This window comes from Pyxicephalus adspersus, chromosome 7 (genome assembly GCF_032062135.1).
Source record: "Pyxicephalus adspersus chromosome 7, UCB_Pads_2.0, whole genome shotgun sequence".
NCBI lineage: Eukaryota > Metazoa > Chordata > Amphibia > Anura > Pyxicephalidae > Pyxicephalus > Pyxicephalus adspersus.
In genome coordinates, this window is record NC_092864.1 from 5,031,779 (window position 1) to 5,047,116 (window position 15,338).

Here is a 15,338-nt window from a genome sequence, read left to right on the forward strand (position 1 = left end):
AGAAAGTAGATTTAGGATGTCTGAATGGGAGTTGCGGGTACGTGGAGTCAACATTAGTTGTATTTGTCATACTCTCATTGTCACATGATTTATTTTCCTCCAATAATTGTTGCAGGATCTTGAGATTTTTAAAGTCTTGAATACTGAATGTATCAATCAAATTCCTTCGTTAAGGACAGTTAGTTTGAGGCAGAACTTTTTATCAAACAAGACTTTCAAAGTTACTGATTAAAAGATTGAGGTCTTTAATGACATCAAATTTGTCAAGATTGGTAGGTGGGCAAAAGGAAAGTCCAAGTTTCAAAAGTTCGATCCCATCCAAACTGAAATTGTAAGGGGAGAGATTGATAATTTCTAGTTCTTTGTTTACTGGGTCAATTTAAGGACAAAATAGTCCATTGGCCCCGTCTAGATGTTGGGAGGTGACAAGGGAGGGGTAGCAGTTCTAAAAAAAAGAATATGTAACTTTAGGGATAGCTTTTTTTTGGAGAGAGGAATAGGTGGGGTGGGGAGAGGTAGGGAGATGGGTAAAAGGTTGGGTATGTCATGTAGGGGTGGTGGGGTGTGACTGTGGGTGGATATGGTTTCATTGGAATGGGTCGGTAAAAACAGGTTGTGAGATGATTCATGACTGACTGTAGGTAATGTGGGTAGTGTAGCGGTATCTATAGGTGATGATTGTGGAACCATGTGGGGTGGTGACGTAGATAAGGGTCTTCTTTTATCCAGGTTTGGGGGACTAGGGCTAGAGTAGCTTTGGGGTCTCTTAGTGTTAGGTGTAGGTGTGTATTGAGGATGAAATGGATTAATATGAGATGTGGATAGGGGTTGAGAAGAAGTGGAGGGTTGTGTTTATCCAACCTACTTACCTGCTACCTAAAACTCCTTGAAGTGAGTTCAGCCTGTGATCCTTCATCCCATTATTAATATTATTTACCGGGTCAAATGAGTTACTGCTTGCAAATAAGAATTTAACATTATGTATTTTTAGTCATGGCTTGTACTTACCATGATTTATTGAATTGAAGAGTCTTGATGTCCCCTGGGGAAGCCAATTGGGGCGAAACGCATCGGGGAAGACCGTAAAAATACTACATGTATCTTGACCCGCTAATCTAGTTTTGGATGAACATCCATTCTAAAACACATCAGTATTATACATTGCTAGAGATTGTGTAACATGTACAGTACACACAAAGGATTCCCCCTTATTGTGTTTACATATATGAATTTAATAAAGTATTTTATCTAGTTTTATTTATGCTTGCCATAAAGAGGCGCTAATTTCTATACCTTTTCCTTGTCTATTTACAATACTATAAAACAGTAATAATATGTTTCACTTTTTATTGGAGACTGGGACACACAGGTGAGTTTGTGCTCATATTTTCACTTTTTTTAAATTCAGTTTCAGTTTTCGCCACTCTCTGTTTTTTTTTTGTTCTGTCATTAAGTTGCCAACTGATAGAAATGAGAAAATACATTTTGGTTTTTGGCTATTGAAATTGTTAATATGGCATAGATGGTTATAGATAAAATGGGCAAATGAAGTGGAGGTCCTAAATGAATGAAATTCCAGCTTTTTGCACCCACTGCCATTCTGTAAATTTGTGTACTGGAGTAGGTGAGAGCTCTGGGCAGTTGCTCAGTCCCCCACCCCACACCTAAAATTGGCCCTTCAGTGGGACATGGTTGCAGGGTTGGTTTATTCTTAATTTAGGATTTCTATAGATGGTTGTTTGTACCACATAGTTGCCAGAACACCTTAGCTTTATAGTATTTGGTATATTTTAGATATCATTAGTGTGAACATTTTTACTTATTTTTTAGTTTAGATATGGGACCCTTCCAGATCAAACCTTTCACTAATACATGATTTTGATTTTTAAGCATTTTTATAACTCATCATTCTGAGGATCGTTCCAGGTACTGACGTATTTATTGAGAAGTTTCCTCATTTGAGCAAAACTTGTTCCTTTTTTTCTATTGTTTCAGATAAAGGATTGGGAATCCAAGGATAGCATCTACCAGAGGCACCACTTCTATCAGAGCTTCCTGATTTTCACCCGCTAAGGAGAAGCAGAAGCTTCTTGTGAATAAACTTCAGGAGCATTGGCCAGCCAATACACTGAGCTACCTCCAATTGTGTATTCTTTAATGTGCTATTTGTATGCAGAGCATTCATTCTTACTGATTTGTGATTAGTTGTGACTGCCTGACAAATTTCTTTTATTCAACCTTAGTTCTGTCACTGAGCTAAGAACTAGTCAGAAACACTTATATGATGCAGATATTCTGATTTATTAAACATTTTGTGTGGAGAGAAATGGAATAAATCTTTAGCATCTCTTCAGCTTTTCGATGAGCGGGCGGTTATTTCTTAATAGAATTTCGTATAAAATGTCTTTGTCATCAGGTCCCCAGCCTCTGATGCACATGTACAGCTCTCTCATCTTATCCTGGGAGGTGGTTTGACTTCGTACTTTATCATATTGTTCAGTGATCAGCAGAGGCTTTTGTAGAAGACCATCCAAGATGGGGTCCACTAAATAGACCCCCTGTATCAGCTCCTCCCGATATTTGTCCACGAAGTGCTCTTCATCTATAAATAAATTGCATCAGAATTTTAATAATGGAAAATTCCATGTTTGGTAACACATTACAGTATATAATTATGTTTGATACACTAAAAAATTAATAATATTAATAAAAACCTTTCCATTTCAATCTACTGGCATGGTATCATACAACTGTTGGGTTCTCTATAGGACATGTCCCCACTAGTTTCCCCACTAGTGCAAATCTGCAATAAGTACCTAAAAATTTCGCTTTGTATTCAGCACAGCCACTATCAAATTATGTATTTTTGTAAATAAAATAAAGGCAATCAGAGGGCAAAGTACTATTGTCTATAGGCTCCCAACAGCTGCTCTTTTTTTAATTCCCATGCCTTGTTCTTCAATGTGCCTTTGCATGGAGATGGCCATTCTTATTGAGGCAGGGCTTGTCGGAGTTTCCCCTGATGGCTAGTGGGGTGTAGGAAGAACAAGTCTAAAAGTGGCTGCAGTTCCTTGGATGAGCTGCCACTGTATAGATCGAGCGATAAGGATATGGCACAGATGTGCCTAGGCACATAAAACAACAGGAATTGACCTGATTTACAGCTACAAAGATACTGAATAGAAGTCCCAAGGCACAGGAAGTGACCCAATATACAGCTATAAGGACACATAACAGGAGTGCCTAGGCACAGAAAGTGGCAAGTGGCCCAAGAAAAATAATGATGGAAACCCTGTAACAGGAAAGAGAACCATGGTCTGATCCTAAGTTTTTCCACCCTGGACTTAACCCAGCCAGACAGGAGGAGGTCAATGAATAGGAATTTATACCCTGGTCATGGAATATGCATGATTTTGCATTTGAACATTCCAGTATGAGGCTTTAGGAATGGCCCGGTAGCAATAACATAAGCATGCTTTGATGAAGTGGCATGGATGGTCTAAATGCTCTTGCATGGCACGTTAAAAATTACAGCTTTAATTTGTCCTATATGTCATTGTTCACCTAGGCTAATAATGTATAGGAAACATCATTTATTGAACAGGTATTGCTATAGGAGTGGTATGCAAAACTGATTGGTTCAAAATGTTTGTGATGCTGCACATCCAAGCACATTTATAAAGTGTAGATCATATCTCTAGGGGGGGCTTTTTTGAATTATTTGTTAGATGTATGGGGTATATAACACCAAGAGATGGTTGGGTCGCTGCCCCATATGGTTGACAATTGCATGGATGTTGGAGTGGATGTTACATGGAAATTTATTTTACATTGTAGGCTGTAATTCTTAGGCATAACTTACTGGTATTTAATAAATATAATAAATTCAATAATAAACTTTAAATAAAAAAAATCAAAAATCTGTAAAAAAAATGAAAAAAATTTAACAAAAGTGTACAGTAGCATATATATAAAATACAATATAATTATATATATATATATATATATATATATATATATATATATATTATGAATATTTCTTTCTATTGGACTCAATACAGATATTGAATCCAATACAAACATTTTTGAATTTCCTGCTGCTAATTCCCAGCCGCACTGATGCATGTACCGATGTAACCGGAAAACCCCGTAGATCAAATCGACACTTCGCAGCTGGAGATCGGAGGAGCAGGACGTGTCCCCAGGACCTGCAGGGACCAGCAGGAGGCGGGGGGACAGCAACAGAACAAGGTAAGTAGGGTTTTTTTTTTAGTTTAAAGCAACCCTGAGTGTGACTCGGGTGAACCGCTTTTTTTAAGTAAAATCCACCCCGAGTCACACTCGGGAATACTGCTAGGGGGGGTAAAGAGGGTGATCAGAAGATTGGAGTCTGGAGTTTGGGCTATGGTTAGATGGGTCTGCAGGAGGTGGCTGGGGCTGTGCTGGGCTTTGGGTAATCTGTGTAACCTGGAGGTTGCTGTGCAGTAGCAGACTACTCGCTGCGGAGAGCGCTCTGAGGACTATGGCCAAAGTTGTGAGTTAAGCCAAAGCCTGGAGTGGATTGTATTTATTTCATTTAAGTGAGCTCCTCCACCCTCAAACCAGGTACCACCTCCAGTCCCTTCTTGTGGTTTTTTTGCCTCCTCTGGGGCCTGGCCAGCTCCAGGCTCGTTAATAAAGGACAGCCCCCACTCATTCTGGAAAAGGGCTTCTAGGTTCTCTTGGTTGACGGGGGATGGAGGAGAGAGAAGAGCAGGAGGAAGAGGAGAGTGAGCTTGTAGATTGAGCGGGGGCTGGGGAGAAGTTATTGCTAACAAGTCCCGACTTTGTAGAATTTAGCACACAGCTTGGAGGCGTATTGGAGGTTCTAAGTGCTAAAGTGTGCTGTATGTTTTGATATAAAGTGGGACCTTACAGCGACTACTTTGTCCACTGCTTTCCTGCCCTAAAGCTATCATCTGAGCTATCCCCCTGTTACACCAAGTATATATATTAAACCAACATTGCAGTGAAGGAGTTGAACCTTCTTTAAAGAATTGACAATGGTTTTGTATGAGATGCAGGGGTAAAAGGTTTATATCTTAGAGGGGTCCCAAAGACACGATGGACCAACAAACTCGGGATAATACCCAAGGACACAAGGTAACAGATTATGGGTTGGGGGTAGTGGGGCATAGCCAATCGTCCTCTATACTTATAAAAGAAGGAACAATTGCTCCTTTCATTTGTATACTAAACCTATTTGGTATATTTCATTTGGTCAGAAGAATAGACATGAAGACACTTTTTTAGTTAGTGGGGTGGTCCAAAATTACACTTGGCATGCGGGGTATCAGCTATGTTGGGGTCTAGAGAGGGCATGGAGGAACTTCAGGTCTACCTTCTGTGTAATTCCTATCTCAGGGTGAGCGGCTTTCTCGGTCTGTCCTTTATGTACTCTTTAGATTTTGTTATCTTGGTGACATACATGGTGAAGGGTTTGCACTTCTTGGCCTTGCTTAGTATGTGTTAGATGGGAATACTTGTTCATGTAAAATATTTTTGTTTCATCTTCTTTTAGCTTGAAGTTTGTGATATTTAGACTTCAGTTTAACATAAGCCTTCTATTTATTTTTACTATGTATATATTTTAAATATTGTTTATATGTTCTCATGCGTTTGTAAGACTTTCAATAACAACTAAAATTGACATTATCCTGTGCCTGACCTGAATTGTGGCCTTGGATTTCTCTTGGTTTTCCTGTGGTTTTAGGCTTTGATTCTGCCCCACGTGCTGCTAAAAAAAAAGAGATACGCAGATATTAGTCTTTTCATCTGGTCATATAATTCTATTTTGCAGCAGAACCGTTCTCTTTTCAGTACAAAAAAATGGAACTGGAACCAGACAGGTTGGTAAATGCCTGCATTTCATTTCTCCATTGCTGAGTGATCTTCAGACTATCCTGTGCCTGACCTGACCCTTGGCCATTGTTAACTCATTGAGACTTGGATTTGGCTTCTGACTCCCTTTATGTTTTCCTCCGGTTTTTAGGTTAAGCCTTCAGTTCCCTAATCTAAATTAAGCTTGTTACTGGACATTGCTGGGGCTCATTGCTTTATGCTGCACCTGTCAGCAACTTACCAACCTTGGCCTGTCCTCTGACCCCTCTTTTGCCTTTTGAAGCCAGCAAGTTTCTGATCTCAGCATATTCCTGACCTGCATCTGATCATTCATCTGCCAGCAAGTTGTCAACTTTGGCAACCTGTTTCTACGCTCTTTAATCAGCACCAGTACATTTCTGGCATCCAAATGCATCTGTCTCCATTAACCCGGGGCAAGGGAGCCTAACCTTATCCTTTCAGGCATCCACCAAGTACATGATACGTATTCATCTGGGAGTACTGCATTCAGGTTAGACTGATCTCAGCACAGCTGTCTTAGGGTTATCTTGGGGTTTTCACTTGAGCTACTTGTGTTACTGGCCTGAGCAGGCTCTCTTTATTTTCTTGAAGGAAATCCACAAGTATGGAGGGTTTATAAATACAGCACCCTGTAAGAAAAGTTAAGTCTATCACGCTTGTCACAAGGAAATCCCAACAAAATTGCAAACATCAGTGGAGTCTCAACGAGGGCTTTCCACAGTGCATCCTTCTATCCTAAATACTCCAATGAAACATGGCCAATTTGCCATGACCCAGTGACCAATGATTAGTGGTATGGGGTGCTAAGCCAGCCAGGGTTTCCTATACAAAGTGGAGTAAAATGATCTAGTGACAGGTTCATCAGACATATTTACCAGTGTTCCTTATGTTGGGACAATGATAATAATTTCCTCCCAGAGTAACACCATCCACTTCATTGATAGTATGCTTATCTGACAGCACTGGAGAAGCTGGGACAAAGTGGGACGGGTATTTATAACAGGGACATAGCCAGGGAAAATGTCAGATGGAAGCCACAGTAATTCTACAGTAAATAGACCAGTGAACCCAATAATTCTAATGAACGAACATGTCTGAGGGGATAATGTACACTCATTCTATTATTGTCATTGAAAACGATCTTTCACGATCCTTTCCAAAGACAAAAGACTGAACAATGCCTGAATGAGTGTTGTACATACAGCACCGTTATGTTCTATGGAGAGGAGAGAAGGATTGAGCGGCACCCCAATGCACTCTCTCCTCTTCACATCCATTATAATCATTTGTTGTTCATCATCTGTGGATCCACCAGGACGGATCCATAAATGATGAACTCTGTACACACAGAAGATTCTCGTCAGATATCAGTCCTGAGCCAATTATCGGACGAAAATCATCTGACGTGTGTACATAGCCTAGGGGACCCTAGCATTAATTGTTGGGCAAAGGTTGGTCCCTATGGAAAGTTAATTGGCAACAGGACCTGCACTCACATTGCTCACCGTCTGGGATTCCTTGTGGTTCCTTAGGCTTTTCCCTCCAGCAAAATCCATCCACTGAAAAAGAAAGATGCACGGATATTAGTATTTCCATTTTATTTTACAGCAGAACTGTCCTCTTTTCTATAAAAAGAAATGTTTGTTTCATGTTATAAACATTCAACAAAGATTACTTATGTACCACAGCAGAAAGAAGAAGAGTAGTTGTTGTGGACAATAGATTTTAACTAAATATATTTACAGACACAAGTTTTTAGGAACCTTTAAATCCCCTTCTTATGGTTCTTGGAACCCCCCTTTATATTTACATATTCATCTCATTTTTATTAGGCTGTCAGTCAATATGCACTGAATAGGTGTTTTACTTGGCAAGTAGATGATTGGTGGGGCGCAGAAACTGGTCATGTCTGTGTTAAATTGTAACAAAATCTGGAAATAACATTATTAGTTTTGCCTTATTGAGGGTCTATACAAGATTCCACTGCACCTGAACCAGAAGAATGGCCCCACCATCCTGACTGCATGGCCTTCAATTACCTTTCTTTGGATCTTTCTTCTCCATTTGTTCCCAGAATACCACATTATTTATAAAGACAATTCACTGCTGAGGATAATCAAGACTAAGGCTACGTACACACATCAGGTGATTAAGGGTCTGACGGGCCGTCTGACATCACTCATGGATCTGCCCTGGCGACAGAAGATGGACGACCTCAATGCAAGTGAAGGGAGGAGAGCGCAGCAAGGTGCAGCTCACTCATTCTCCTTCATAGAGCAGAACAGCGCTGTATAGGAAACGCTGGAAGTGGATCTTCTGATTGCAGTGCTGTAGGTTAGTGTCAGCAGCAGGTGCATTGGATCTCTACAGAGAGACTGTTGCTTTCCCACAAGGAGCATGTTAGGAGATGTTTATCTTTCCAGTGATTCTGCGCTGTGCACCTATGTCATTTACAGCAGTCAGCAGAACTAAAATAGCAGGCGCCCCTGCTTCCCTTTAGCTGTGCAGCCTGATGTATTTTTTGGCATCCTCAGCATCACTCTGTGAAGCTGTGCACATCTGAAGGGGATTTTAGAGGCAGTTAGCTCCTGACTCTATTATGCGCTGCCATTGGCTGCTGGGATTTTGTTACCTCTCTGCTCCCAGTCACCAGGGCCCGTTGTAGCGTAAAGTTGGGCTAATCTGTGCTGGAGAGTTCTCGTCTGATTTTCTGTTGCTGACCCTGTGAGTTTACGCTGCCTTGACCGACCTTTTGCCTGTGACCCCGACTCTGCTTGTGTTTGGCCCTTGTGGGTCTGGTGAACGGATTTTCGGTGTATGACCTCTGCTCCGTGTTCTGGATTTGTCTCAGTTGAAATCTTGCTACTGCTTTATCTGTGGGCTCCTGGCTCTTCCCCAGACACCATATCTTGTGCACTGGGGGCAACTGTGTGCTGGGAAAGGTAACCAGTCTCCCGAAGCTAAGCTTTAGGTGAGGAGTGCGGTGAGGAGTGCGGCGTTAGCTTGAGGTACCGGTGTCTGGCGAGTACTGGTGCTGACCAGGCCCATACAGAGCAGGAATCCTTCCCGGCAGCATGGTGGCAGAAGATGGAATTTGCTTTTGCAGTTACACTCTTGCCAACCCCCGATCAACCGCCTGTTCTTCTATTATTAAACCCAATAGGCTCCTTACTTGTCATAGCCCTCTCCAGAGAATATATCTGTGCTGACCTAGCTCTTTTTTTGTATCTTTTTTATTGTGCAGAGAAGTGAGGGAAGAGTGGGAAACAGATCCCATTAGTTCCTCACAATAATAACTAAATGCTGCCAATTGTGTCGTCGTTTAGTGACTTAACACATTCCAGCACAACTACAAGATGTTCTTATGGCAGCAGAAATGAATGTAGACTTTTACCGTAGACCAATGAGAATGATCGCCTCAGTCAACATAATTCTAATGTCTGTATGAAAATGGCGGTGCCAATAGACTCACATTTGCTTCTTCTCCCATACAAGTCTATGGGAATACGAAACCAGCTGAAGCAGGTCAAATGCAAGTCAACTGAATGATCTCAGGAGCATCTCAAACTGGCGTCAGAAACATGCTGGATTTGGCTATTGAACCCTGTTGACAATGACCCCCCTGAAGCCCACAACAACCAAACCAACTGCATAGCACGCATTTTTAAATGACTCCTACCCCCACATACATCAGCCATCCCCAGCCTATGGCCAACTTTACCATTCTCTAGGTTCTTCTTGAGCCCCAAGGCCACTTTCTTCTCATTGATGGCATTTAGAACTTCGATGGTCAGCTCTGGTCCATAAGAGTCTGTGTACTGTCTCAAGATCAGATCCACAACATCACAACGTTCTGCCTTCTCTAGCTTGGATTTGGCAATCTTGTTGTAGCCCTCCTCAATTTTTATGTCCATTATTTTGCCACAGAACCTCTTGAAGCTCTTCTCATCCAAATCTTCCAAGGCCAAGAGCAGGACATCCTGCACGGTCATATCCATTTCTCCCGTGTGCTATTGACCTTGGCTCCAGGAACTACTCTATTCCCTTTTTAAAGAAAATGTCACTGCAAGTCAGTCTGAAACTGAAAGTAATTTACCAGTATAATATTCTATTTCCTGGAATTCCTCTCCTCACTTTCCCGCTTTAACAAAAAAAAGGGTGTGAATGAATTCAAAGGCGAGGTCAGTCTGCTTTAGGAAGTGAAAAATTTGTAATATCTCTTTTCTGTTTGTTGGCGTTATATAGAATCTGGTTTGCATCTTTGTAGCCAGATAAGAAAGGATCCCCTCCTCCCTCCAACCCTCCACCTTTAAAATATACCGGTAATCGATTCATGTCCTCCTGTAACACCTTCCAGGTGTATAATTTGCATTGAATTTAAATGAGCCCTGCATGCACTGCATATGAGAGGTATGAATATGTGTCTCATACTTGTAGAAGTCATTTTCTCTCATTTGATTTCAGATATGATGCAATCTGTCATTATCATACTTTGACAGGACAAGCCGTCCAGCAAAAGTCTCCAAGGACAAGGAGGAAATAACCAAATTGTTTTTGGGGTTTGGGGGAAATCACACAGACACAAAAACTCCTTGCAGATAATATCCCGAACCTAGGACTCTGAGACATCCATTCCCCCTAAACATATGGAGCTCTATTTATAAATTATTCTTATTCATAATATTTACTATTCATTTTCTATTGTGACAGCTGTGCACAATTGACCACTAGGTTGCAGAACGAGTTATTGTTTTAATAGGAACTAAAATGAGACCAGTAGGGCTATTCAGCAAACTTCAGACGAATTAACTGGGGGAATAATTTATAAATAGAGCCCACAGAGTTTATGGACTTTAAATATGGAGCAAACAAAATTATAACTGAATTCCAGGTAATACTTTTCTGTAAGATGTTGCAGCAGGGGGATTTTTTATTTTCCTAAGAAACCCGTGTTACTTGGATTTCAATTTTAATTTGTTTTTTTTTAATGTCCATAAACTCCATGGATTTAGGCAGAAAATGTTCCTAAACAATGTAGCAACCTTATCCTTCCATCCCTATTATTGACATTCATAAGAATTGCAATAATCACTCCCCCCCCACACACACACACACACACACTTTTTCTATTTGCACTGTCTATACTTGAATGGCTTTAATAAGACATCAATTGCTGGGAAGGTATTTATCTTTGTGGCAGTAACAGGAGGTGGGCAGAATTTTGCTGGTTTACTGCAGTGTAAACACCTAACACCTTCATGTTTTTTTTTTCTAATTAACCACCAAAGTCAAGCCCATCAATTTTTATTCTTCTACATTTTTGCTTCTTCAGGTGAGCCTTACAGGTCAAGGCTGCAGTACTCCAGTCTTACCAGGAGATGGCAGAAGTTGCACAGCCATAAGGGATTGTCAGGTTTTATGGACACGAGCAGTGAACCAGGATTCCTGCAGAGGCTGCTGGGAGTTCCTTGAGTAATGAGCAGTTTGTGATTCTCAGGTCAGTTTAACTGACCCCAATGATGTTTTTGATCTGTAAGGGTGACATTCTTCCCAATAATCAGCAATATAAGAGGAATTCTTCTCACTGACCATCACACCAATCTACTGTGAGCTGTGAGTATAGTAATTATAGTTGTGGTTCCATCAAATTCAACTACTGGGGAAATAGTCATATCCCCAATATATAACCCTATAAGACATAGCTGGTCCAGAGGAAGGCAATTAGAAATAATGGCTTTGAAAAAACTGAGCTCAGCTCTTTGAGGACACGTGGATGTAATCCATCAGGTTCTGTTGCTTTGTCAACCTTAATTTTTCCCAGCTGTTTCTCAGTCATATCAATTCTGAGCCACTGTGACTCATTTAAGGCAGCGGCATTGTTATTATGAGTTTGGACTTGAGCTCTACCAATTTCCTTCGTGTACACAGACCTAAAAAAAAAGTGTTTAGTAAATCAGCCTTGTCTAGCTAGTAAAGTACTTTCTTTCTTTTCAGAGATGGGGACATAATCCTGCCCCTGTACAAAGCATTGGTCAGACCACATCTGGAATATGCAGTCCAGTTTTGGGCCCCGGTTCACAAAAAGGACATTGTGGGATTGGAGAGAGTGCAGAGAAGGACAACTAAACTAATAAAAGGAATGGAGGAGCTCCGCTATGAAGAGAGATTAGCTTAACTGAATCTATTCTCCCTTGAGAAGAGACGTATAAGGGGGGATATGATCACCCTGGATAAATGTATAAATAGTCTATATAGAGAATTCCCTTCCCAATTATTCACTTTGAGATCATTACAAAGCACAAGGTGGCGCTCTTTGCGTCTGGAGGAAAAGAAGTTTAAGCTCCGGATAAGGAAGGGATTCTTCACTGTAAGGTCTGTGAAAATGTGGAATCGGCTCCCTCAGGAAGTAGTTTCAGCAACTACTATAGATTGCTTTAATATAAAGCTGGATGATTTCTAGAAGCACAGAATATAACTGGGGATTAAGGATTTAAAGTAAAATTAACAGAGACTGCTGATCCAGGGAACATCCAATTGCCTCATGGAATCAGGAAGGAATTTTTTTCCCCTGTTGAAGCAAATTGTACCAGGATTTTTTGCCTTCCTCTTGACCAACTATGTCTTATAGGGTTTTATATCTGGGATATGTTTATTTCTCTATGATCTACCAGAACCCCCATATTGGAAAGGTATTTGAAGGGTTCCTCTGTGTTCACAAGGTGAGAAAAGGCCAGACTGGAAGCAGTATGATCAGTTCATGGTTAATGGATCTTGCTGTTTCTTTTTCTTTGGACTACATTACTGGCACCTAAAGTATTAGACTTGCTCTCATATCACTGCTCCAGAGTCTCTATGCCCTGGTACACCATAATATTACACAGTGCAGTGTGTTTGAGATCACTGGGAGGAGATGTTACAAACAGAAATAAAAGACAAAGATTGATTTAGAATAACAAGACAAATGAGAGCTTTGTGCCCAGATGTGGCCCTGGTGGAAGGTGGAGATCAGTGGAATGGCAGGGAGTTTGTATGATGCCATTGTTTCAATGTGTGCTTATTATCCCATAACAAAAAAGGTATGTTAAAGAGAACCTGTCATCAGACCATTCCATACGCATCCTTCCATAAGATTATATATGAGAACTTAAATAGTGGTTGACAGATACAAACAGTGGGGAGGAGAGAACCTTGGGCAGAAGACCTTACAATCTAAGATGTGGGGGAAGGAGCACACAATAGGAGGGCGGATATACACTTATGATATTTTGTATCTTTTGTATCTTTTTTCATGCATTTTTGATTAGTGATGGGGTATCTTTAAAACACAGCATTAGTTGGCTGTATGTACACTCAGTGGTGTTTACTATACAGCACTATAATCCCTGAATACAGCATAGATCTATTATTAGAAGACAAGTAGGAATTTGGAGGATTTGTCTGCACACACATTACTAACAGTCCATGAAAGGAATCAGCCCCTGGGGTGGTTGGAAATATAATAATATATATAAGAATAGTATAGGAGTAATATATAGATAAGAGCAGTAAGTGTCAGTATTTGTGAGTATGTGTCGGTTGGCCTAGGGGTATACTGGGGCCACAAAAAGTGTCTGCTTTAAAAACGTATTGGTAGCATCTGAGCCAATGATTCCAATAATCATACTAGGAGACACTTTTCTCTGTATAGATATTGGCTGTACAATGTAGCAGAAATGCAATCATCCCATATAAATATATTCAGCATGATACATTATCATATGTGTCATATTATATACAGGTGTTAATGTGTCAAAAATCACCTGAACTGTCTCAAGTAATATAAAGGAAAGAACAACTGGTGTTCAATACTTGCTGTGTCCTCCCTTCCTCACTGTCAGTCTGGATAAAGAGGACAGATTGCTAAAATGTAACAAAAATAATAAATATTTGTAATGTTTAACCAATTTTATCTCTTCTCTAAATTATAAATATATATGACTGGGTGTTATAAGACCGACATGCATGTGTGTGTTTGAATATAGAAATAAATACAAATATATATATAATATGTAAATAAACAAATACCTCCAAACCAAAAACAATACTGTTACTTTTATTTGGTTAGATCAGTGGAGGGGGGTGTTGAAGCCTTTGTTAATGTATTTTTTTACTGCTTTCTGTGTCCTTGTTGGAAAGATTCAAATCATGGTGAATACTGCCACAAGAACTTAAAGATAAACTAAAGTTCCATCTTGAATAACACAGAATCAGGCAGGTGGTTGTTACAGAAAAGGACAGGTGATGTTCCTCTTGCCATATTCTGTCTTGTCTGATTGCACCGGGAACTGTCATGAAAGCTGAGCTGTGCTTTCATCCAACATTTCAATTGTCACTGGAACAGGGAGGAATTTCCCAATGGGGGCATCTGGTCTGGCAACAACTGGGATGGGGTTTCCCTCACTTTGGAGAAATTTTTATTACTGCCCATTGTGTCTCCAGGACATTAAGTGAAATCCCTTCAATCAATACCAAAGCATAAAAGAAAACGTAACCAGGATAATGCAATGGTTATCATTGGTTATAATAATAATTGGTGCTCAATGACCGAAAAAGTTTGGCTTTGGATATATTTTTATAAATTATGATTACCATATAGGAGAGTATTTTATATCTACATATGACTATGATTTGACTTTGTTACATTTTCTGTTGTATTCATATTGTTGGCCTGAATAGGAAATGCATTGACTATGGATAGAATACAGACAGTGTATTCAGTAATCCAAAGCCTGCTTTGTAGAATCTTCTTATTAATAAATAACATAAATCTATATTTCATTTCAGGAAAAACAATTGTATTGAAGAACCAAGAAAGAAATATGTAAATGGCTCTACCAAGAACCAAATTAGAAACACAAATGGAAAGCTGAATTGAATGCAAGTAGTGGAAGGACGGTCATCTGGTAATATGGAGGCCACACGGCAAGCAGAGGAGTGGGCAGGCGTGACAGCTGCCTCTATCTGTCCTCCATTCCCAAACTATCAGCTGTTCCCGGACTGTCAGAAATAACTGGGAGTGGGTGGAGGGGGCTGGGGCATTCTTATTACTGGGCACTGCGAGCCAACACAACACCTCCGCTGGTGAGTGACCCCATTACTATTCACGGTCTGTCTCTTCTGGTCAGTGTCTGTCTCTCCTGGGCCGTTTCTCTTCTGGTCAGTGGATGTCTTTTTTGCATGGTGTTTGTCTCTGTTGGTCATTGTGCATCTCATCTGGTCACTGTAAGTCTCTTCTGGCCAGTGACTGTCTCTTGGTCAGTGTGTGTGTCCTACTTTCATTGTGAGTCTCTCTTGATCCTTGTAAGTCTCTTTTGGCCAGTGATTGTCTCTTGTGGTCAGTTTGTGTGTCCTATGGTCACTTTGAGTCTCTTTTGGCCAGTGATTGTCTCTTGTGGTCA

At 40.4% G+C, this 15,338-nt stretch overlaps 2 protein-coding genes across 5 annotated transcripts in view; one reads left to right on the plus strand and one right to left on the minus strand.

The window, feature by feature from the left end:
• LOC140334903 (ceramide synthase-like) overlaps window positions 1-2,353 on the plus strand; it is a 35,090-nt gene extending 32,737 nt beyond the window's left edge. The window contains exon 4 of the mRNA XM_072417178.1: window positions 1,996-2,353. Coding sequence (XP_072273279.1) covers window positions 1,996-2,073 — 78 coding nt within the window. The 3' untranslated portion in view covers window positions 2,074-2,353. The remainder of the gene's footprint in view (window positions 1-1,995) is intronic.
• Window positions 2,278-10,170, minus strand: LOC140334901 (apoptosis-associated speck-like protein containing a CARD). 4 transcript variants are annotated; one of them, XM_072417175.1, is made up of 4 exons: window positions 9,623-10,170; window positions 7,407-7,460; window positions 5,708-5,773; window positions 2,278-2,602 (listed from the first exon to the last, which is right to left on the minus strand). In XM_072417175.1, exons 1-4 carry the CDS (start codon window positions 9,897-9,899, stop codon window positions 2,340-2,342), a joined length of 660 nt encoding a protein of 219 aa, XP_072273276.1. In that variant the 5' UTR covers window positions 9,900-10,170; the 3' UTR covers window positions 2,278-2,339. The 4 variants fall into 4 exon arrangements, with proteins under 4 accessions (XP_072273276.1, XP_072273273.1, XP_072273274.1 ...); XM_072417172.1 differs by having other exon boundaries at window positions 7,398-7,460; window positions 9,623-10,169; XM_072417173.1 differs by having other exon boundaries at window positions 5,708-5,776; window positions 9,623-10,168.
• Window positions 10,171-15,338: the final 5,168 nt, after the last annotated feature.